The following is a 25,968-nucleotide window of genomic DNA, read 5'->3' on the forward strand; positions in this document are numbered from 1 at the left end:
TAAAGGAAAATACAATGAGCATCATGATAATTAACATTTATTAAATTCCCACAGTTAGGTGAGAGGCTTGGACAAGAGAAGGGACCACAATAAGATGTGTACGATGTATGATGGTGCTAAATCCCACAAAGCTAAAACTGACTCAGATAAGATAATCAAAAGAATTGAGAAGCAGGCAGAAATATCGTCATTTTGATGACAATCCATAATCTTGGTTACATTGGTAGAAAACAACATATTACAAGTAAGGAAGTGTTCAGAAAAATGGTAAAGAGATGTTTATATTAGACTTACAATCAACTGTAGTTAACTGTTATTCATTTGAATAATCATATTAAATTGGTCAAACTAACTGAGTTATTCAACTATTTTGTGGATTTCCATTAATACAGATAGTTGTTTAACTTCAGTAAATTTTCATACTCACTAAGTATTTTGCATAATTGATAGGAATTTTATGTCTGAGTTTACTGGTATACTGCACAATGTATGCTTGTTTTCAACCAATGATTAGGACATTTATAGTCACCTCAAATACCATTACTTACTCTACTGCTCCTCATTTACTGTGACCTTTTTCAATCCTTCCAGAATTCCCTGCAGTGCAGTTTACTGAAGGTATTTACGAACTAGAAGCAGGACATTAACTTGGAAAGATCACAATCTTTCATAATAGAGTCTGAGTATACCTCTTTTTGCACTGCACTTAAGACATTCCATCTGCCTGGAAGGTCTAAAAGATGTTATTAAGAACCATGACTTGAGGCCCTGGCCAGTTGGCTCAGTCATAGAGAGTTGACTGGTGTGTGGATGTCCTGGGTTCAATTCCTAGTCAGGGCACACAGGAGAAGCAACCATCTGTTTCTCCACACCTCCTCCCCCTCCCCGCCCCCACCTCAGGGGCTAAGGATGGCTACCTGGAGCCTCTGCTTCATGTCCTAAAAATAATTGTTGCCAAGCAACAGGGTGAATGGCAGATTGTCCCAGTAGAGGGCTTTCTGGGTAGAATCTGGTCAAAGTGCATGCAGGAATTTGTCTCTCTGCCTCCCCTTAATTAAAAAATAATAAAACAAAAATTTAAAAAATGGCTGTTTTATTAAGGTAGACATATAATAACTATAATCTCATATGAAGAAAAGAGTTTTGCACAAGTAAGAAAAGCACTTAATGAGACTATAGCCTTTGAGATTCTATCTTTTTAAATGGTACAGGCAGTTAGGCACTTAACAACAGTGGACCTGTATTAACTTGGGTTTCTTAACTGCCTGCTCTACTCAAGTCAAAGAATGTCTTCCTAAGATTATTAGTAACAGGCATGAAACTTAGACTAAGTTACCTTTTTTTTTAATGTTGATAATTTTTAGTGGTTTTGCATTTTTGTTAGGAGAACTTTCTATAATCACAGTTTAGCTGATTAAGTAAAAAGGCAGCTTGTGCTATGTAATACTTGAGGAAGTAAGGGCATACTGTTGTATTGCTTTCTTATCTGACTTAGCACCTAAAAACAAAGCAGTCATGAGCATCCCACTCTGTCAGTTTGGACATCTACTTGTTGTGACTCAATATGATGGTTATTTGATGACTTTTAAAAATCCCAAAATATTAAATGAATCACAGATGTTTGGGGGCATTATGAGAGATTAAAGATAAATCAGATATGGATCATATTTTTTAAAAACTTGCTGATTATTAGACACATAAACATAAACAATTAAAATACAAGGCAGGCATTTTAAAGTAGCATAATAAAGTTCATGTATTCAATAATATATATTTATTTACCTCCTAATATGTGCCCTATGCTATTGTAGGTGCTAGGGATAAAATAATAAGATAGTCGAGATCTCTACTCTCATTAAACTTACAGTGCAGTGTTGGACGGGCAGACAATAAAACTATAAGAAACAATGTATTGTTTCAAATACTTTTTGAAACAAGAAATTTCAGATAGCGGTCACTATGAGGAGTCACCATGGAGGCAGAATTTATAGAAATTCAAAATTGTGTTGATGGGAGCAGTAGAAAGTGTCAGGATGGACAAAAAGAGTCAATACTACAATTTTGAGTCTGAGTGACGGGGAGTATAGTGTGTCACCATAAAGAACAGAAAAAGTAACAAGGGTAATTTGGGGTGGGAAGAACATCAGGGTGAAGAGTGAAAAAAATTCAAGGTGTCATTTGGGTGTTTCCAAATCGTCCACCTCCAGACACCTGGTGTTTGCACATGCTGCACCTGAGATGAGTCTGAAAGCAGCCTTTCATCCAACCTATTTTGATACCTCCTGACATCCATATGGGGCTGATTAATGGGGAACAGACTGCACCTGGAACGGGGCTTTAAGGGCAAAACACACTGTTTTCCCAATCAGGTCCTTCAGGCTGACTAATTCTATGTTAAACCCATCCAATTACTATGAAGCATTTAGCTGCCATCCCTCTAGTGATCCTTTAATTATTCACTTTATTTAAAGTTACTTCTAAACATGGCCATTGCTTCCATGGGATTGTAAATTTCTTTTGTTTAAAGATCATATTATTCTTACTTTTCTTTCTAGAGAATCAGACACAGAATCATTGTGTAGATACTAGAGTTCAAAGGATGTTTTTGTATTTAAGTAAATAAAAATGTAATGTTTTTGGTGCAGGTAAGTCATCTAGGGCAGAAGTTGGCATGTTTTTTTTTGTGTGTAAAAGGCTCCATAATAAATATTTTGGGTTTTTTGGGCCATATTACTTTCTCAACTACTTTGCCAATGTAGTGTGCTCTAGACCCCACATAATTAAATGGGCATGACTACATTTCAACAAAACTTTATTTATAAACACAGGTGGTAGGACACTTGTAACCATCAGGCCCTAGTTGTCTGAGAGATTCCCTTCATTTATCTCCACCCCATTTATAATCCCCCCTTGCCCGTCCCACCCCATTCCCACACCAAAAAAATAAAAGAAACATTTAACATTTTCTATATTAGGCACTTATACTTCAAAGATGAAAGACTTAGTCCAACACCTGACTGAAAAACTATCATAAAAGAAAGGTAGAAATGCCATTACTAAATGTCACTGGGTTCTGCAGAGGCATCAAAGGTGGAAACCAATTTCCATCTGGGGGATGGAATTTGGGTTATTCAGAGAAGGTAAGGTTTCCTGGAGGAAACAATATTTGAAGCAGAGGAAGAGTTAGTCCAGTGGAGAAGGAGGAAGAAAAATGTTTCAGGCCAAGGAAACAGATTGTTAAAAAGCCCAGGGTGAAAACTAAAATATGGCAGATACAGTTCTATTTAATGTGGTAATCTGTAGGGTGATATATGTGACAGTCAGGTTGCCCTCATATTAGAGAACAGCAAGAAGTTAGGAATTGTTGGGTTAATGTGCATATTAGAGAGGGTGTGGCTATGAGTTGGAGGAAGCAGATCATGGAAGGAATCCTAAGAGCAAGTAGCAGAGATAGGCTGGGACTGGGAAGAAGGGGAGAGAGAGAAAAACAGAGAGAGAGAGGAGAAGGGGTGAAATGGAGAGGAAGAGAGGTAAAGAGATAAAAAATAAAAGACATGAAAACTACTTAAAGATTTTAATCACAAAAAGTACACAACTAGATTGCGGTTTAAACAGCAGTCTTGTAGTATTATGGGACACAAATGTGAAGTGAGCAAGAGTTTATAATATAATTTTCATAGCTTGCTAGGGTAATCTATTGTAAACCTGAGAGTGGCCTGAATTGCAGTAGCGGTGATAGAAAAGGGGGAACATGTTTGAGACATTTGGAAGGAAGAATAATAGAACAAGGGAGGAGAGACAGAGAAAGGAATCAAGGAAGACTCCCAGTCTCAAGCTTGAGAGACAGGGTGAAGAGAATATGATTACATTTGGTAAGACTGAAAGATCAGGAGATGTGAAAGTTTGGGATATGAGAAAATTGGATGATGAATTACTTTTAATGGATCCATTTTGAAGTGCCTTGGGCTAGACCAGGGGTCCCCAAAAAATGGCCTGCGGCTGCATGAGGCCCCCTGAGACCATTTATCTGACCCCTGCCGCACTTCCAGAAGGGGCACCTCTTTCATTGGTGGTCAGTGAGAGGAACATAGTTCCCATTGAAATACTGGTCAGTTTGTTGATTTAAATTTACTTGTTCTTTATTTTAAATATTGTATTTGTTCCCATTTTTTTTTAAATAAGATATGTTCAGTGTGCATAGGGATTTGTTCATAGTTTTTTTATAGCCCGGCCCTCCAACGGTCTGAGAGACAGTGAACTGGCCCCCTGTGTAAAAGTTTGGGGACCCCTAGGCTAGACAAATAAAAATATCAGGTAAAAGCAAAAACAGGAGGTTGGAAATATGGGCCTAGAGTTTAAGGTTACAATAATTGGATTTGGGATCTAGTACCATACAATTGGTTGTGGGTGATATTACAGTCACTCATATGATGTGTATAGTGAAACAAATGAGTCATGGAAACCTGGGCAATGCAATTATACCAGTTATCACTGACTGCATAATAAAACATTGTAATAATTAGTAGCTAAAAACCAAAATTTATTATTTGTCAAGTTTTTGTGGGTAAACTGGGGTGGTTCTTTTGTGGTTTCACCTGGGCTGTCTCCTGAGCAGTGTGTTGGCTGAGGACTAGGTTCAGATGGGACTGCTCTCCATATGGTCTTTCGTTTCGAGCTTTTTCATCAAACAACAGCCTTAGTTCAACTGCAAAGAATTTATGGCCATTCCTGCATGACACCTACATCCATTGAATGTGCAGAGGAAGCAAGACCTATGGGGGAACTGAGAGGGAGAAGCTAAAAAGGTAAAGGAAGAATCATGGAGAGTAAAATCAAGAAGTCAAACAATGGGAAAGGTCACAGTGCTTAATGTTACAAGAGAAGTCAGGTCAGATCAGTGCCAAAAATGGCTACTGGGTTTGCCAGTTAGGAGACCTCTGATAAACCTAAGAAGACTTGTGTCTGTTGGGGATGGGTAAGGGGGGAAGTCGTTTTATTATGGTGGGTTGTTGTTATAGTAAAGTAAAACTAGGAAAAGTGATGACTGTGGGTTGCTATTTCTGTTCGTGAAGGAAATATGACTGAGTCAAATATGTGGTCAAATATTGGTTGTTAAAATCTGGCAAAATGATAGGAAGGACCAGAGGAAAAGGTAGAAGATTAAAAGAGGATAAAAAGGAATAAATTATAGAGCAAAGTCCTTGAGAAGGTAGAGGCAGTGAAATTCAGAGCATATTAAGAGTTTATAATATTGGGAAGGTAAATGAATGTAAGATGTTTCTGACTTAGGCAACCAGTGTTTTTCTCTTATTGGTGATGTTTTCAATATCTTTTTCGTAAACAAAATGACATGACAAGCCCTGGTGTATTCTTGTTCCTACAAGTTATTAATTTATTGTTGCCCTTTAGGTAATTTATTTATGACTAATATGAAGAGGTAATTATTTTAGATAAGTTTCCAGTTGGAGGTCATATTTTATTACATTTTTTTTACAAAGTATGTTCAGAAAATAAAAATCAGGGATATAGAAACTCATCTTGGGCTTTTGGCAATTCTACTGAATAATTCAAATCCTTAAAACTTTCTAGTGCCATTCAAATATGCCAACACATCTGAGAACACATTTAGAGAGGGAAGAGTAGGTGGCTGCAGGCAGATACAAGTTGAAAATCACCACCATTAGTAAATATCTTTCTCTAAGAAGGCGAAAACAATTATTGACTTAGCTGCCAAAAGGAAAACAAATGCTAATCGTTGACATAACTAGTTATCACTAAATGAAATGTTCAGGGTAGGTAACTTTCCTTTAATAAATACTGTATACTTATGCTTTGTTGTTATGAAATATTTCCCTACCAAGTACAAATCAGTAAGGGAGCTTTAGGTATTTGCTAGGCACAGGTAACACTGGGAAGTAAGCACTAGAATTTCCTATGAGATTAGATATTTTTCAGCATTTCATCTGGCAAATACTACATGTTAAATATTTACATTTTGATTATAATCAATTTTTGGAATCTGAACTATGAGCTTAGTTTACTTAACCCTCAGTAGTCTCCTATAGACATGCTTTACATTCTGTTCCCTTTTTTTTTGTTAGTGGGAATTATGTATTATAGCTACCCTGTTAGTGGGAATTATGTATTATAGCTACCCTGCAGTTATGGAATGTGTAGGGTTTTTCTTATTCTCCATGATTGATATATATTATTATTATCTAGAAAATTAAGCCAGCATTAATAAAGAATAGAATAGTGATTTTTTTCCTATCTATCTATCTATCTATCTATCTATCATCTACATATATATGAAAATTGAATTTTCAGGGTAATTTTAATTAAATTTTTCATTTTTTATAGATTTAATTGAAAATTATTTTAATAAAATGTTAATGGTTTGCATTTAGTGGAAACTGATAGCAGTATTTTTCATGCTTCATTTATCAAAACAGTGATTCAAAATTTTAGTGACCTAAGAAAGACTTGAATTATTTATGACTCAAAGGTGTGTGATTTTCTCTTCCCGGGACTGCAGCACTGTGGTCCCCAAAGTATTACTTCAGGAGACATTTGTCACCCTCTGGTAAAGTCACCAGAGAAAGCTTGTGGTCCAGAAGTTCCTCACAGTTTGCCTGCTTCATTAATGTTAATTTGCTTTAACTTAAATGTGTGTGTTTGCATGTGTGCATGTCTTTAAAGGAGACAATCAAAATTGTCATTTAATATTGCCTTTTTTGTTTTATCTATTTTATCTATAATGTACAAGAGAAAAAAATTCCCAACACCCTTGAGGTCCCTAGGAGGGTCTGAAAAAAAATTTTTTTTTAAGATTTTATTTATTGATTTTAGAGAGAGGAGAGAGAGAGAAAGGGGTGGAGGAGGAGGAGCAAGAAACACCAACTAGTATACCTGTAGTAGCTTCTCATATGTGCCTTGACCAGGCAAGCCCAGGGGTTTGAATCGGCATCCTCAGCATTCCAGGTTGATGCTCTAGCCACTGCGCCACCACAGGTCAGGCAGAAGGTCTGGAATTTAAACCGGCACAAATTAACAGGAAAAGAACATAAACATTTATTGTAAGTTTTACATGACTTGGGGGAACTTTTCTAAGGAAATGAAGAGCCTAAAAATGGTGACACCTGCGTAATTTTAGACTAGGTCTGATGGAGAGCAGACAGTTGTGGAGAAGTACGACAGGTCAGATAATATAAGGTGAGAGAGTAGTGAGTGGAGTAAACTCAGCACATCTTGTTCGTCTTGTTTACTGGATTCTTCCATTCCTGGTCATCGGAGATGACGGTACCCCCTTCCTCGAGGAGGGCACCTCTCACATAAGGTTGTTGTGATCTGTTTCATGAGACAGGCGTGGGTAGAGGGAACTTCCCACTTTGCCCATTTTCTCAAACTCCATAAGCTAAAAATATTCAGTATAGGAAGGTTTCATATTTAGGGCTCCCATGTTCTGAAGCCCATTAATAGCATATTGCTTTACTTCAAAGGCCATCAGTTTTCCTGAGGTGATCAATTTTTAAGTACAGAAAATAGCTAAGACAGATTTAAAATAGATTTCCAAGGTCAATGTAACCTTTAAAAGCTGAAAGAATGGAGAACACATCGTGTTTTAAACAAAAAATACATTCATGTGAAATTCTCTAAGACTTAAAGGAGACCTGCAGTTCTCTCCTAGGTTATTCAACGTCTATTCTTACAAAAATTAGAATGCTTTATATGAGAACCCACCCACATCTTTTATGGAATTATATATAATCATGGTTTGGTAACATGAGATAAATATTATTTTAATTTCTTATTAAATAGTGGTGGCTTCTGAGAAAAATAACATTTTGTTTCATATAGTAAAGAAAATTACTGAATTTGTACAAATGTTTTCTGAAATCGTGAATTTTATGAGATGCCATACCTAGAAGGTAAAATAAGTTTAGGAAATACTATATACTAGAATTCTTTTCCTCCTCTTGGGGCATCATGGTGTGACATTAGCATATTAAGTGCTCTGAGACTTCCTAAAGTAAAGAAATCTTTTTCACTGTGTCTACCCAAGAGTCAGCAAACCTTTTTCTGTAAAGGGTCATATATGTATTTTAGGCCTTGTGAACCATAGTATTGCCCTTTCACCTACTCAGTTTTGTTAGTGTTGCATGAAAACAGTTGTAGAAAATATATTAATAATGAGCATGGTTGTGTTTCAGTAAGATTTTATGGACAATGATATGAGAATCATATAATTTTCATATTGTATAAAAGAATTATTCTTTTTTTTAAGTATATAAAAATGTGGAAACCATTCTTAGCTTATGTACCATATAAAAATGGGCAGCAGGCCTGGATATGAGAAAACTTTATATCCTGGAGGCTTGGTTTAAACCAATTTGTAAAAATTTTTTAATTGAATGGCAATTCAATATTTTATAAGCATCTACTAAGAAACTGCAAATTTTATAGTTGCTTCTTAAACTGGTAAAAAAAAATTAGGAGTCTGTATAATGACAAGCTTTTAGATTCTAAGAAGGTTAGTCATTGAATATTGAATATTGCATTGATAGATGATCCTGTTTGTATTGACAGTGTATTGAAATAGGTAATAAGTAATCTGTTGTTTATATTTTCTCTTATGATGCCATAGAAACCTGTTTCTCAATAGCTTTATATATCTGACTCAGATTTGCAATCTTGTTTTTAGAGAAAAAAATGAAGCATGTTGTTTATTATATTAAACTTAATAGAATTCATCAATGGTTTGATTCAATTCTTATTTATCCAATTTTTAATTTTTTATTACCTTATTATTTTTATTTCCCCTACTAATTAGCTTGTATCAGTATTGAATGAGTCTTTAATTTCTTGAGCCTCAGTTTCCTAATCTGTAAAATGGGTTTGACAATAGGACCTATCTGATAGGGTTGTGATGGAAATGAAATGAGTTAATACATATAGCAATGCCTGTTATATGCTTATATACTAAGCATTCAATAAATGTTTATTATCCAGTCTATTCTTTTACACACACCCCCACTGTTCTTCCCAGTCCCTTTATTATTTTTTAAGTACCTGTTCTTTAACTACGAAGCTCACACAGAATCATGTTAAATCACAATTTCAAAAGGTCTTCCTTACAGACAAGGTCCAAATCAGAGACCTGTCCCAAATTAAATCAATGAACAAGTACTGGTGAGGATGTGAAGAAAATGGAACTTTTTGCAAAGCTGAGGGGAATGCAGATTCATGTAGCCACCGTTGAGAAAAGCATGGTGTTTCCTCAAAATATTAAAAATAGAATTGCCTTATGACTCAGCTATCCTACTTCTAGGAATTTATTTTCAAGATCCTAAAACACTAATCCAAAAGAAGATATTCATCCCCATGTTCATTGCAGCATTGCTTGCTTGCAATAACCAAGATCTGGAAACAGCCCAAGTGTCCATCAGTGGACAGTGGATAAAAAAGCTATAGTACATTTATACAATGGAATACTATGCAGCCTTGAAAAAAAAGTAAATCTTACCTTTTACCACAGCATAGATGAATCTGGAGATTATTATGCTAAGTAAAATAAAATAAACTGTATTATGCTAAATAAAATAAAATAGACAGAGTAAAATAAACTTCTGTCTTTTGAGGATTATAAATGTGCTTTGAGGTTAAATCAAAATTTGAAGGGTATTAGTTATGTTATGTTAAGAAAATATTAGGCACACGATTCTCATTTTTCTATGGAATCAGAAATCTGGCTGAAAAGCATTTACTTTCAACTACAGTGAAAAAAGTATATGACAGTATGTTCACACTGTCAAAAGTAAAATAGAATGTAAAATATTAGTAGCCCTTGCTCTGTATTCAGCAATCATAAAGGACAAACAACCAGATTTTTTGTTTTATATTGCCATGCCAAATCATTTGAATAAGTGACTTCAAGACATTATAACATTGCAAATTGTCTTCTGAGTAACCAGAACAAGATAATGTTATATTTAGTGTAGGTTTATTGCTAAGGTATTTTTAAAGGCTGTTTCTGACTTATCTAAGCATAGTGTACATGCCTACAATACCCCCAACCTTTACTAGGTCATAGCAGATACATTTTTTTCTCTCATTCCCCAATTATTTCTGGAAATTTCCTTTTTATCTTGTAAGGACTGCAGGTATTATCTTGGCTACCTCTTCACCCAAACTCTGGGTGCTTAGAAACGTACATTTCCAATTCTGGTATTTGTCCTCTCTGCTCAGGACAGAATGGCCTGCAAAGAAGGAGCAAGAGAGGAATACAATGAAAACCCCTTTGCTGACTCCTAGCCCCCACCATGCTCCTGGCCCTACACTGGTCTTCTTGACCTTTACCATCATGTCACTCTATCTATACATTATTTACACCACAGTTCACTCCCCATATTTGACAGCCAGATGTTCAAATATTTCTTAATGCAGAAGAGAAATTTTCTAATCTGTGAATGTAAGTTTTTTCCCCAACTCAACAACCCTATTCCATATTAGTAGGTCCTAATGAATAAATGATCAGTATTCCTTAGGACCATCTCTGGGATCAACCAAGGGAAGCTCAGTTATGCAGGATTAAGAATAACATAGATAAAGATTGGCTATGGAGTGGAAGGAGAAAAAAGAAGTTCCATTTGTGTTCCATTAAGTAGAATGCTAACTTTCATCCTTTATTTTAGATTAATTCAGATTGGAAAAGTCTCACTTGTTTGTAAATTTTTATTTTCATATATTTTACTATTAGTTTCTCCAGGAGATGTAACAAAAAAAGGGTTAAATGTGAAACTGCAATGAAAGTATATTTTGTTGTAAACCTAGAACAAGATTGCTCAACAGCATGACTATTGACATTTTAGCCTGGAATGAGGATGCTCTTTTGTGCATGGTAGACGTTTATGTTCCTGGCCTCTACCCACTAGATGTTAGCAGCACCCTAGACTCTAATGTGAGAAACAAAAATGTTTTCTGGAGGCTGGGGAGGGAGCAATATCACCACAGGTAGAGAACCATTGGTTTAGAAAGAGAATCTTCAGTTTAAAGAATAAGTAATGGTAGTTTAAAAGAAACAGAATTCTTTGGGTGGTGGGCCAGGACTCGGATATTCCTCTCAAAGCTTCATAGTTTTTTATACTTTAATCTGATGAGTATTTTCAGTAAATCTCCAGGCAGAGGTAACAGCAATAGCTTGAAACTGGAAAGTTCTAACTTTTGATATCCAAGCACAGAGTGTGGTTTTGCAAAGAGTTGAGCAATAAAAGCATTTTACTTCAATTCACTCCTAAACATGGAAGCTAGATATGTCAGTATCATACTTTTCAGGCTGGCCTAGAAGATAAATGTGTTATAGATTCCAAGAAAAATGTATAACAAGGTCCAAACATTTTCTATAAATACCTATAGACTACATTATGATATAAGTTCTAAAGATAAAAATGCAGCCCTGACCGGATAGCTCAGTTTGTTAGAGCATTGTCCTGAAGCACAGAGGTTGCTAGTTCGATCCCCCATCAGGGCACATATAGGAACGGATTGATGTTCCTGTCTCTCTTGCTCTCTCTCTTCTTTCCTTTACTCTTGGCTAAAAATCAATAAAGAAAACTTTTTAAAGAATGCATTCAGAAGTCCAAATATAATAGATTGAATTCTGGTGTTTATATGCTGACACTTCTTATAATTTAATTATTCTTAATTAATAATTTATCATTATAATGATTATATTTTTATTATTTTTCTTCTTTTCCAAGTGAAGGAGGGGAGATAGAAAGACAGACTCCCAAATGTGCCCCAACCTGGATCCACCTGGCTACCCCCATCTGGGGCCGATGCTCTGCCCCTCTGGGGCCATACTCACAACCAAACTATATTTAGTGCCTGAGGCAAGGCTCCATGGAGCCATCCTCAGCACTCTGGCCAATGTGCTTAAACCAATTGAGCCATTGGCTGAAGGAGGGAAAGAGACAGAGAGAGAGAGAGAGAGAGAGAGAGAGAGAGAGAGAAGGGAGAAGGGGAGGGTGGTAAGCAAATGGTCACTTCTTCTGCATACCCTGACCAGGAATTGAACCTGGGACATCCACACAATTGGCTGTTGCTCTACCACTGAGACAAGCAGCAAGGGCCAATTCTTAATGTTTGAAATGTAGAGTTAATATGAAATATTTGTCCTGATAATTTTATATATCCAATTTCAATTAAACTTTAATGTCTACTCTTTCTCTCTCTCTTTAGATAGATAGATAGATAGATAGATATGAAGAAATAATGTTTTTAAATTTATTCTCCTGTGTCCTAACTTCAATGCTTTTTCTCTCTGAAGAACTAAATAAACATGGCCAAATATTATCCATCTATCTCTGTCATTACATGAAATCTTTTTCTGTAAATATACATTTTATGGGGTCATTAATTTGGCATTGAAATATCATATTTAATATTTTATCTTAAAACTTCCAGATTTAAATTGCTTACTTATTTCCTAATGCTTTGTACATAATGTTTACTCAGTGGAATTTTGTTGAAGAAATATTTTTAGCCTGACCTGTGGTGGTGCAGTGGATAAAGCGTTGACCTGAAATGCTGAGGTTGCCAGTTCAAAACCCTGGGCTTGCCTGGTCAAGGCACATATGGGAGTTGATGCTTCCTGCTCCTCCCCCCTTTCTCTCTCTCTCTCTCTCTCCTCTAAAATGAATAAATAAATAAATAAATAAAATCATACCACTAAAAAAAAAAAAAGAAATATTTTTACGAATATTGCATTTACTTACAAACCAAATTATCTTAATTCTGTGTAGCTGTTTTTCAGGTATTAATATTATTTATCAATGAGGAAATACTTTTGTTTTTAATTGACAATAGAGTGAATGCAGATAGTCTCATATTTAGTTCTCACTATTAGTTCAGAGTGAATAAGGAAAAGTACCGTATTTCCCATATATAAGACGCTTCCATGTATAAGATGTACCTTAATTTTGGGGCCCAAAATTAAAAAAAAAATTATTACATAAAGTTATTGAACTCAAGCTGTATTCATCATAAAAATCATAACCACTCCTCATCACTGTCAAAAGTTTCATCCATTAGCTTGTCCTCTTCTGTGTCTGATGACAATTCACTGTCTTCAACAATGAGCACAAAAACAAGTGTGAAAAAGTGGGAAATTTAAGTAAAAAAAAATCTACAACCATATATAAGATACATATAAGATACTACTCAACCCAGTTTTTAGACCCCAAATTTTTCTGAAAAAGATGCATCTTATACACAGGGAAATACGGTACCTGTAAGAGAAGGTATCGCATGTTGTTAAAGTGTGTTATTGAACGTATAAATATTCTTAATTTTTTGATAAGATTTTAAATAGGCAAAACTGAGTAATAAAATAGTTATAGAAGAATAACCATACACACACACACACACACACACACACACACACACACACACACACATACACACATAGGTAGAATAAGCTTCATTAGCATAATCTTAACCAAATCAGAGTTATAAATCAAAGTAAGATTGAAAACATTCTCAGCTCATCTATGCTCCAAAGATTATATTAATGATGTTTTCAAATGTCTCTTATTACCTCATCAGATGTTATTTTAGAAGTGTACATGTAAAAATACTGACTACAATAGTTGAAACAGGTGAAAAAATATTATGGAATAGATTGGAAGTATTTGTAAAATAATATTTTTAACTACTGTAGAAAATTCAATAAAGTTACTTAATAACAATACCAAAATCACTACACTCTGCTCTGCATTAAGTAATAATAACAGTAATTTTATTAGTGTTAATAATCTTTACTTACCCAGGTTATTTTTTATAATTTTCAAAGCACTTTTACTTTTTCTCTTATTTAATATTTGCAGCAGCCCTGTGAGAAATGTGAGTCAGATCTGTCCATTTCAGGATTGCAGTGAAGGGTATGGAGGTTTATAAAAAAAATAATGTATTACAATTCAAAATGACTATGACTGATAGTTAAGATAATATAAATTTAATATTTTAGTCCATTTGCCCCCATTACAGTCTTTTGCAAATCTTGACATGAATCTTATGAATGGTTTCAAAAGGAAACAGAATTAAAGCATTTGATAAAAATGGGTAGTTACTATAGCATTATGATTTTTTAAAAATTTTCTTCGGTATACATACAAATAATTTTCAAACATTTTGTCATTATAAACTTTTTAAGATAAATTAAGCAGAAGTATGCTAAAGAAACAAAATATTTTTGTGAAAACCATAAGATTATCCAGTGTTATCAAATTTAATAAAGTATTAAAAATGCATATATAATTTTAAAAAGTATGTGCACGAGAAATATCATAATATATACCACATAATTATAGATGTAGTATAATACAGACTTACAATGTATAGTAAAATCTGTTGAATAATGTTTCAAATTACTTTTAATGCAATATCTAATGAATCAGCATAGTAAAAGATGATTGTGTAAAACAGTTATATATAGGTGAGAGTCATATTTTACCTATTAAAAACATTTTTTCTTTTTTATGAACCATTCTTGAAATAGACAAGCTAGTTCAAATCAAGTCAAAACAATCATAACTTATTCAACTTTTCTACACATATTTTATTGTAATAATCTTTGTTTTGTTGATTTTTGTGTTTTAATCAGAATCAAAATTTGAGATACCCTACTTATGTAAGGCATTAAAATGTTTTTATTTATTCATTGTTTTGGCTCCCTAAACTGGACACCTTAAAGTAAATAACGTTATTATATGCTTGTGATGTGGGTAATTGAGTCAAATCTTCTTGGCCATAGAATTTATTAAAAAATTTCATGGACAATAAGACATTAGAGAATGTTAAGCACCATACTTTGAATCCATAATCTGACTAAATTCTGGCCTATCAAATTTTATATTTACTTGCAAATTATGTGAGTGAACACTTATCAAATTAACTTGATTCCAAATTTAAATTGTTGTGAATTAAATGTAAGTACGCTAGTCACCTTATTTTCATTAATGTACAATTTTTAGTACTTTTACTCTATAATGTAACATATCAATTATAAATCTTATAATCAAAGCAATTCTCACTTATATCCAGTTTAACTGTAATTAGTCAATACCTGAAATTAGTCATGGTCTTTCCATATCCTCTCACGAAGTCCACTTGTTGGTTACCTGCTCCCAGAGTATCTAGAGAGAACCATTCTTGCCACTACCGTCCACGTTAACCTTACTAGGTGCTGCCATTCTGTCTCTACTCCCTTCATATATGGAGTCAGATCTATGGGACTCCCTCCACACTTGACTTTATACTGGATGTGCAAATAAAAGGTAAGGAGGGCAAATGTATACTTTACCTAAAAGCATTCAAACCCAGAGTTTGATTGATTAAAACAGGTGGGACATTAATTTTATAGGAGGGGGGAATGCATTGAATTTCAAACAATTAATTTAAAAATAATTTTTGAAATAAATACAATTTATAAATTAGGAACTAGTAGTAAGTGGGTAGTCACCATGGCTATTGTAACTTATTTTTATGGAGTAGTCCTAAAAAATAAAACTAATTAACACCAAAAATAGGAGTTGGAAGGAACATTTCTACTTTATCATTTTGTGTCTTTAGGCATGTTCCTTCCCCCTCTTTGTCTCAGTTACCTCACCTGTAAAATGGAGATAATATTTGTAACTATTACATACCTGAGTACAAACATTTTTAATATAGAGGGTTTGGTTTTTTGGGGTTTTTTTTTGTTTGTTTGTTTGTTTGTTTGTTTGTTTTGAGAGACTGGAAGAGAGAAAGATGAGAAGCATCAACTCTTAGTTGTGTCCCTTTAGTTGTTCTTGATTGCTTCCTATACCTGCCTTGATCTGGGGGCTCCAGCCAAGGCAGTGACCCTTAGCTCAAGCCAGCGACCTTGAGCTCAAGCTGTGAACTTTGTGCTCAAGCCAGAGACCTTGGAATCATGTTGATGATCCCACATTCCAGTCAGCGACCCTGTGCTCAAGCTAATGAGCCTGTGCTCAAGCCAGTGACCTTGGGGTTTCAAAGCTGGGACTTTGGCATCCCAGGTCTGCACTCTATCCACTGTGTTACCAGTGGTCAGGCAGAAAACTTTTTAATTGAACTATTAAGTAACACTGAGTGAGCAAGTACAGAGTATGAGGAGCTAAAAAGAAAGAGTTAACAGGAATCAGATTGATTATAAGTGAAAGTAAAACATAGGATAAAATTTAAAATAGAAGTGAATGATTGAGATATGGGACTTCATAAATTAAAGTTCTATGATTTTTCAGTTTTTATATGTGAGAGTATGTTCTCTGGAAAGTTTAAGATCCAGTAAAATTTTTACCACTTCCCCCCAATAAACATACACAACTCAAAGCAAAATAACACTCTTAGGCATATAATGTGTATATTTATTTGTATTTTGTTGCATTAGAATTGAAGGTTATATATCTCAACTACTACGTTTAAATCATTAGGTAAGAACTGTTAATTACATTATATTACATGAAAAACCAATTTAGCAAGTCTGTATTTTTAGCCTTTGTTGTGAATGTGTTTGTCGATGACATTACTTATACTAGATAGTAAATTCCCAATGGTTTGGAGAGGAACATTTATTGAGTCCCAGTGCCAATGTTAAAATTCTTTATTTATATCAAATGACCAGGTTTGTATGGGTCTATGAACACATAAAAACAATTATTTATAAAGAATAGTGATTAAAATTGATAAATTGGTTTAATTTTGATGACTATTCTGCATCCTTTCTATATTTTTTATTTGAATGTTCCTTTTTTATTATATGATACTGAGGGGTATCAATCTAGCTTCTGGGAGCCACTGATGGAATAAGGAACTTAACACTAGAATTGACATTAAAGCACTCCTTGCTCAACTCTAGCACTCTTTGCCATAGTAGCCCATGGACATTGTCTTATTAACCGTGCATGTCTTTGTATCATGCACATTTCCATGACAGTGCCAGACACACAGGAAGTACTTGGTAAATATTTGTCGAATGAAAGAATAGAAACTCGGTCAGAGCCAACAATAAAGTAAATATAGTTTTTAAAATCCTAAGCCTGCTACAAAGCAGAATTTAAAAATAAGGAAGCTTACACTAAGCATGCAAAGCTTATTGTCTAAATTCAGTAATGAACAGTCATTACTTTTAAACATATTCGGTCAAGTGGCATAATTTTTGAAAATTATCTTGTTTGAATGATAATTGTAAAAATTTCACAAAATATTTAGAAATAACTAACCTAAGAAAATCCAAGGACTTTGGGGAAGACTTAAAAAAAAAAAAGTTTGGAATTAGATTGTGAAGTTATTAATAAAGGCCTTAATTTTCTCATATGTTATATGGAAATAAAAATCTTTCCTTATTGTGATTGACTATTAGTATTACATTGTCCACAGGAGCTGAAAATTAGCATATTTCTAGGGAAAGTTGTAATATATGAGAACTTGAGCCTTCCAAAACAAAATGAATTCCAATTGGAGTAAAGGTCATGAAAGTATTAGAGAGTTGTCATATATATGATTATTATCATTCTACTATACTAAAGAATTCCTTGATCTCTGCTTCTCAGACTTCTTCACAGCTATAGTCTAGGGTTGAAGAGCTTATAGGTAATGGATCATCCTTAGTTACAGACCCAGAACTGATGTTTCCCAGCCAGAAAGTGGAACAGGACATAGGGACTTCTCTAAAGCACAACATAATGGCTTTTATATGATATATATGAGAGTTTTGTCAGCTAAGGGAGGTCTGAGGCCAGTTAGAAATCCCTTTCACTACATCAGGGTAGGAATAAGATTAATAAGAAAAAAGCACAGAAGGTAACACCTTTCCACACATTTTCCTCCAAGGCTGGCCATTGGGAATTGTTGACCTTCTTTGACCAGTTGAGTGCTCTAATAGGGGCACTATGGTGCCATTGCCATAAAAGGCTAATTTATGAATAAAGTTCCTCCTAAAAATATAGTTTATTGCATGACCTTTATTTTTCAATTTAATCTGCATGTCTAAATTATCAAACTTGTAAATTTGTTTTTATAGTGTAATAGAGGTAGTTAGAACCCTGCAGTCAGCTTCTTGCTTGAGTTGAAATCCTCACTGCACCACTAACTATGTGACCTTTGGAGCCTCACTATAATAACCTCCTGTGACTCAGTTTCTTTATCAGTAAAATAATATTATTACCTACTTTACAGAATTGTGAGGATTAAATGATTTTAAATATGTAAGAGCTTTGAACAGTGCTGGCACATATTAAATGTTTTAATTGATTATAATATTAATTTCTGGCTTTTTAAATAAGTTTTCTTCTAGAGTTTAACCCTAAAGACTAAAAGATAATATAAAATAAAGACATTCTTAGTTTTAACATCATAACTATCAATATTATCTCATAAGATTAATAATTATGATAATTACTTTGTTACTTTGACTATTATTTATTTAAAAATAGATGTGAAAACTAGTTGTAATTAAACATACCGTGCATACATTGAATATATATTAATTCTATTCAAATTATCCAATTTAGTAACTACACAGTGTAAAAAAAAGTTCACATCAAACTTGAATATTTTATATACATGATTAAACCATATTAAGCCAAGGATTAATTTAGAGGTAATTTGCCCTATAAAGCATAACAAAAATAGTAGTTAGTGTTAGTGACTTGGAGAATATATTTTTTTTAGTTTAGAATGTATTTGTGTATTATTTTCCTACTAACTGAAATATAAAAATAATTTTACCTTAAATTCTACCCTACTTTTTGTTACTTAGAATTATTAAATGATGTGTCATAAATACTATCAGGTATCATATTATTCTATACTGAGACATTACATGTAAAATATTTCATAAGAGAACAATCACAACTCAATGACATTTTGAATAATTTATAAAATTTCATTAGCATAGTTGAATATTTGAGTTTTATCAGGTACTTTTAAGAGCTAGTTCTAATTTTCTATGTTATTTTGTGTCACTGATTTGTTTTTTATTTTTTAGCAGTCACTTTATGATTTCAGGAGAGTCAATAACCAAAGTATAATAATTAGTCATTTAAAATAAAGATAATAGTATAATATTAGTCACTGCTGCTACTGAACTATAAGCACTATAAACTAAATTCTAAGTGTTAAATGACTCTAGAAACCAGGGAAAGTTCTTTCAGTATGGGCTTCCTGTAGTCACATGCTTTGAGGGTGCTACATAAATAAAGTGATAAATGACTTTAACTCTCACAATAACCCAATTACTACTCAAAAATCTTATGCCTCCATAAATCATATGGATTATAATTCATTTCATATTATTTATTTCTTTGCAGTCTTTTAAAGAGATATTATGACAGACATGGTCAATTTTATTTACAGTCATAGAAATATGATTGTAAAAATTTTCCAAAAGTTATAGTCTAGAAATTATGGAAATTCCTTGCTTCTTTTAGTGCCTGTGTCTTTTTCTCTTGAGGTAACAGTTTTCTTTTCTGCATTTATTTATACTATAAAGGAAATTACTATCATCAAGTCCTCAGTTGATTATATCTATTATATATCTCCCAACTCCATCCGCTTCCCAATATCTCTACAGCTAAACCTCTAGTCCAGGCAATCCTCATCCCTTTCTTAGACCTCTTCACTAGGCTTTCAACTAACCCTCCTGCCTTTACTTTTTGCCCTTTTTACAGTCTATTCCATAAACAGAAGCCAGATATTCTTAAAGTGTAAATTATATCATATTTTTTCTTCTTGAAACTTTCCAATGGCTTTTTGTTAAAACTAGAACAAAATCCAAATACTTTATCATGGCCTGCAGGGCTATACCTTTCTGCAAGACCTCTTCACCTGTCTTTTGACCGCTCTTTCCTACCAGCAACAACCCCCAACTTCACTATCTTCACCCCCCAACTACATTCATGTTCTTTCTGTCCCTTGAACACACTTCCTGACTCTTGCACGTCTGTTCACTCTTTTCAGAAATCTTCCATTAGGCCTCTGATTGCTTCCTCATAACCTCTGTTTCTATTCTAATGTCACTTTCTTAGAGAAGTCTCTCTTAAACACTCTAAATAAAATAGACCTCTTTTTCCAAGTCACTCTGTATCCCTTTATCCAATTTAATATTTTTTTAGCAATTACCACTATCTGTATTATATTAATTACACATTTGTGTCTGTGTCTTCATTTTGTTTACTGTAGTATCTTTAGCATCTTCAGACAAGTCTTGCACATTGTTGGCATGCAATAAACATTTGTTGAATGAAAGAATGACAATTTTCAAAAGTGAACTATTTTCAACTCTATGACTCCAATATCATGTCACCATTCTTACCTGTGCATTCCTCACCCTTCTCTAATCCTAAGGTTCCAGCAAAAATAGTCTCGTTCAATCTTCTATGATTCATCTCCACTTTGATAATTGTCTTAACTCTAGCAGTTTTAATTTAGTTACATTGTGGTTGACATCTAAAGATGAATCAAAATAGCCTCAACTGTCTTTGATGAGAATTTGCTCTTTCCAGATCCCACTAGGATATAAAAAGGAAATTCGGCTGGTCCGATGGTAGTGGGTTATCAGAACTTATTAACTTAGTGTCACTAAAAAGGAAATTATTTTCCGTGGTTGTAATATTTTTTTTCTTGCAATAAAACTTCGGATTCTTATGTAGTCTCAACCTCAAAACACGTCTCTCCTTAAGGGTATTAAAGTAAAACCATCTTACTGAGTTTACACAGGTGATGACAGGAATATAATGTGCTTTGCTTTTCTTTCAGATCTCCTACTAAAGACATGGATTCAGAAGAGAAGGAAATTGTGGTTTGGGTTTGCCAAGAAGAGAAGATTGTCTGTGGTTTAACTAAACGCACCACCTCGGCTGACGTCATTCAGGCTTTGCTGGAGGAGCATGAGACAACACTTGGAGAGAAACGGTTTCTTCTGGGGAAGCCGAGTGATTACTGCATTATAGAGAAGTGGAGAGGCTCAGAACGGGTTCTTCCTCCACTAACTAGAATCCTGAAGCTTTGGAAAGCATGGGGGGATGAGCAGCCCAATATGCAATTTGTTTTGGTTAAAGCAGATGCTTTTCTACCAGTTCCCCTGTGGCGGGTAGCTGAAGCCAAATTAGTACAAAACACAGAAAAACTTTGGGAGCTCAGCCCAGCAAATTACATGAAGACATTGCCACCAGATAAGCAGAAAAGAATAGTCAGAAAAACTTTCCGGAAACTGGCTAAAATTAAGCAAGACACAGTTTGCCATGATCGAGATAGTATGGAGACCTTAGTTCATCTGATTATTTCCCAGGACCATACTATTCACCAGCAGGTCAAGAGAATGAAAGAGCTGGATCTGGAAATCGAACAGTGTGAAGCTAAGTTCCACCTGGATCGGGTAGAGAATGATGGAGAAAATTATGTCCAGGATGCATATTTAATGCCCAGATTTAGTGAAGCTGAGCACAAGCCAGACTTGCAGTATGATGAAAACCAGATTCTGGAGGACCTGAGTAAAAGTGATGGGATCCTACAGCTAGAGGAACGGCTAACCTATTACCGAATGCTCATTGAGAAGCTCTCCGCTGAAATAGAAAAGGAGGTCAAAAGTGTTTGCATTGAGATACACGAAGAATCAGAAGGGGCAGCTGCAAGTGAACTTGAAAGCCTAAGTTTAGAAAGCGTTAAGTGTGATCTGGAAAAAAGCATGAAAGCTGGTTTGAAAATCCACTCTCACTTGAGTGGCATCCAGAAAGAGATTAAATACAGTGACTCATTGCTTCAAATGAAAGCAAAAGAATACGAGCTCCTGGCCAAGGAGTTCAGTTCACTTCATATTAGCAACAAAGATGGATGTCAGCTAAAGGAAAACAGAGGGAAGGAATCTGAGGTCCCCAACAGCAGTGGAGAGGTTCCTCTCCTTACTCAAAGAGTATTTAACATGTATACAAATGACACAGACTCGGACACTGGCATCAGCTCCAACCACAGTCAGGACTCAGAAACAACTGTAGGAGATGTGGTGCTGTTGTCAACGTGATTTGAATGGCTTCTTTCTGATCTACTTTAGTGTTCTTTATGCTTGTTTAATTTAATTAGGAAGCTTTATTTTAAATAGTTCATCATATAAATCATGTTAAAATACTCAATAGTTAATAAAAACTAGAAAAATGTGTCAGTTTGTTTTTGATTTAAGATATCCAAGGTGACCTAATTATTACAAGTTCAAACAATGAACTGTTTATTAGGAATGTAGCACATATAGCTTGCGAGTATATAAGAGAAATAATTCGATGGGAGTTATAGCCTCTTATAACTTCTACGAGAAATGATTTATACACATATAAGCCTAATTCTTAATATTAGACAATCAATATATTCAGGCTATACACATGAACAGGTAAAATGTGCTGTAATATACATACTGTATTATTAAAAATTTTAAATCTGTAAAGAACATGACAGCTACTCTCTTGTAACTGTACTGTACTAATTTAATCTTGGTTTGTCTCATTGATACTTAGAATGTACATTACCTCTGTCACTTCCTGAACCCTCTACCTTTCTAGGCCTAGACAACAGGAGGTGGGAAGGGCTACTGGGGGGACAAGTACAAAGACCAACAGCGGGGTCATCGCAATGGAGGTATGGATGAGGAAGGGAAAAGGCTGCATGCAACAACAGTTTTTCTAAAGAGGCCTAAAAGTTGTCAATAGACAGATATGTGCTTTCCTTAGCTGGCAAGGCCAGACTTGTGATCAAAACACTGGTCTATGCAGCTTCGTTGTTTGAGTGAGGTATGGTGTAGGTTACAGAGAACATCACCTGATCGTGGTCCTGTTTGTGTACTCCCTACAAAAGTTGAAGGGATGCAACTTGGTGTCCCCTGTGAGGGTAAAATAGAACTCTCTATGCCATTTTGTCCCTGAACATGCAGAGAAGAACTCACAGGGACAAAAAGCATTATTTCTATCAATACTATACTATAATTCAGATCGTCTTTGTTGTACTTCATCTAAGATGCAAAGTAAAAAAAAAAAAAAGTACTAGATCAACCCCCTTCCCCCAAGCATGCCAGTAAATATACAACAAATTGAATGAATTATTTATATCCTGTCTTGACTAGCAATTACTAGAGTGCCAGATTCTGCTTGATTTTGCCTGTTTTTAGTTAAGAATTCCTTTCTCTCTTTTTCTCTCCTTCTCTCACTTCCTTGCTTTCGGACAGTGAACACATGATATAATCATATTGAAACAATTTTATTGTACTGTTAAATGAATATTGCCACAGTTTATTTTTCCTTTAGTTGACACATCTCCTGTATGTCAGTGCCCATGTAAATAGAAATACTATTTTACTTATATATGAATATCGGTTAAGATTTCCAGAATTTCTCTTTTTTTTTTTTTTTTTTTTTTTTTTTTTTTTTTGTATTTTTCTGAAGTTGGAAACGGGGAGGCAGTCAGACAGACTCCCGCATGCGCCCTACTGGGATCCACCGGCATGCCCACCAGGGGGCGATGCTCTGCCCATCTGGGGTGTTGCTCTGTTGTAACCAGAGCCATTCTAGCACCTGAGGCAGAGGCCACAGAGCCACCCCCAGTGCCCTGACCACCTTTTGCTCCAATGGAGCCCCGGCTGCGGGAGGGGAAGAGAGAGACAGAGAGGAAGGAGAGGGGGAAGGGTGGAGAAGCAGATGGGCGCTTCTCCTGTGTGCCCTGACCGGGAATCAAACTCAGGACTCCTGCACGCCAGGCCGACGCTCTACCACTGAGCCAACCAGCCAGGGCCTTCCTTTTCATTCTTATGCTTGCTATAGTGCACGTTTTAATTCAGCTTCTTAATCTATTTTTTCATTGCTCCATCCCCCAGACTTTTCATCAATCTTTGGGAAAATATTTAGAATTTCACTTCAAAATAGGGAGCATCTATGTTATCAATTCTTGCACTGAGTTATTGCTAAATGCTTTATTTGAAGTTGGCTGGTAAGAAAGGTAGGAATTTTCATAAGAGAACATGTACAGTGATAAAAAGTAAGTGATAAGGATATCAGGGGTTTATTATTATTTTTTAATAGAAAAGGATTTAATAGTCATCTGAGAAAGGGTAGTGTATCTGCCTAATAGTCTATTAAATCATGCAGCAATCTGGTAAACTATTGGCATATTTATTAGTTCTGTGGATTAAATTTAGATCATCATTAGTGACAAACCAATTATGCTGTTTTCCTAGAGTGTCTTTAATGAAAAAATAATGAAAAAAGATTGCTTATTTGCTATATAATTTGCTTAATTCTCTGAATTGAAAAGAGGTTCTGATATAGAAATAGGGTCAGACAGATAATTTTATTAGAAACTTTGAACTAACTGTTGCTTTTATACAGTTAAGAACAGTGATAAATTCTAAGAATCAACTAACTCCCATATATTTACAGTAATTAATATTAAAAACTTTTGTCAGAATGCAGTGCAATTGAGTTTTAAATTCACTCTAGAATTTTATTTGTTCTTTAGTTATATAAATATATTTGTGCTTTTGATTCATTACAATATTAAATCACCAGTTACCATGGTGAGTGTCTGATTTAGAGTAGTATGTTAATATAAATAAAAATAATAAAACACAATGCCCTGATCTCTGGAAACTGAACTACTCTTTATTAAATTAACTCAGAATTTGAATTCTGAAGATAGAACTAGATAGACGCTTTAATGTTTTAATTCTTTATAAAAGCTTTAAAATAAAGTGTTTATAAATTCTTGAGTAACCTGACAGGTTAACTATACAATTGTTATATACAGCTAGAAGTAGCAAGCAAAGCTGACTAATCTGTCTTCCTATCACAAGAATGAAATTTTCACCCACTGTGCCTTGTCCATCATTCCACTTAGAATTTTTCCTCCATTGACCAGACACTGAAACCCTATCTATTCTCAGTCTGTAGTGTGTTGTCTCTTATGTGAAACATTTATTGTTGCAATCAACCAGTTCAAATAGCTTTTCTATGAATCCACAAATATTTTAGGTATACATTTCAGAGAGGAGCATTTATGTTGTGGCTTAGCTTATATTTATTTATGTGCTTATCTAACTTCCCTCCCTCAATATATTTTTCATTGTTTTACTACTTTGTCTTTTATCTTGCTAACCCTACTGCCTCCAATCAACTTCTTTGCCCTTAATTTTTGAACTGACTCGTTAAATTTTAGAAGACTTTGCTAAACTGTAACATTTAAAAATTTTTTATACATGGTGACGCTTGTGCATTTTACATGTAAATATGTATTTTAGCAGATTCAAAACATTAACAGTAATTCTACTTTTACATTCTTTGGGGGAAGCACTAAATCATGTTATGAAAAGTTTTAATGTGGTATCAATTATTTTATTTTATTTTAAATTAGCAGTTACTTGTTTAGAGATATGCAAATATTGTCTTTGTAAAAGCCTCTCGATAGTTAAATTATGGTATTTTTCTCTGCATTGTATGCATGTAAGAAAAATATATTTTATGGAGTTGAATTTCAAATGGCATACACACAACATACTATACCTTTGAAATATCCTAAATAAAATCTCTATTTTCTCTTTTTAATAAAAATAAATGGCCCTTCATTAATGTGTAGAAGCTAATCTAATTCATTAAAATTTATTTTTATATTTATTTAAACATTTACTGTACATGACAAAATATATTTCTGTGGCTGCATTTTATAATTTTCAAAGTAGGATTATTGTTTTATTTAAAATGTATTTTTCCAGTGACAAAAGGAATAACTTCTATCCATATATAGATTTTAAAAATATTTTAGGCTATTTTCATACTACTTAATATGTTTAACACACATGATATGAAAAATATAAAATATATATAATTTCTTCAAATGTAATTAATTCAGAATAATAAATAGTTATACTCTTTCACATGACATTGT

General features: G+C 34.2%; 1 protein-coding gene across 2 annotated transcripts in view; it reads left to right on the top strand.

Annotated features, from left to right (window-relative positions):
* RASSF9 (Ras association domain family member 9) overlaps positions 1-25,638 on the top strand; it is a 35,290-nt gene extending 9,652 nt beyond the window's left edge. For both annotated transcript variants that reach the window (XM_066368680.1, XM_066368681.1), the window contains exon 2: positions 20,812-25,638. In XM_066368680.1, coding sequence (XP_066224777.1) covers positions 20,812-22,072 — 1,261 coding nt within the window. In that variant the 3' untranslated portion in view covers positions 22,073-25,638. The remainder of the gene's footprint in view (positions 1-20,811) is intronic.
* Positions 25,639-25,968: the final 330 nt, after the last annotated feature.

The sequence above is a fragment of the Saccopteryx leptura genome, chromosome 2 (assembly GCF_036850995.1).
Source record: "Saccopteryx leptura isolate mSacLep1 chromosome 2, mSacLep1_pri_phased_curated, whole genome shotgun sequence".
In the NCBI taxonomy this organism is placed as follows: Eukaryota; Metazoa; Chordata; class Mammalia; order Chiroptera; family Emballonuridae; genus Saccopteryx; species Saccopteryx leptura.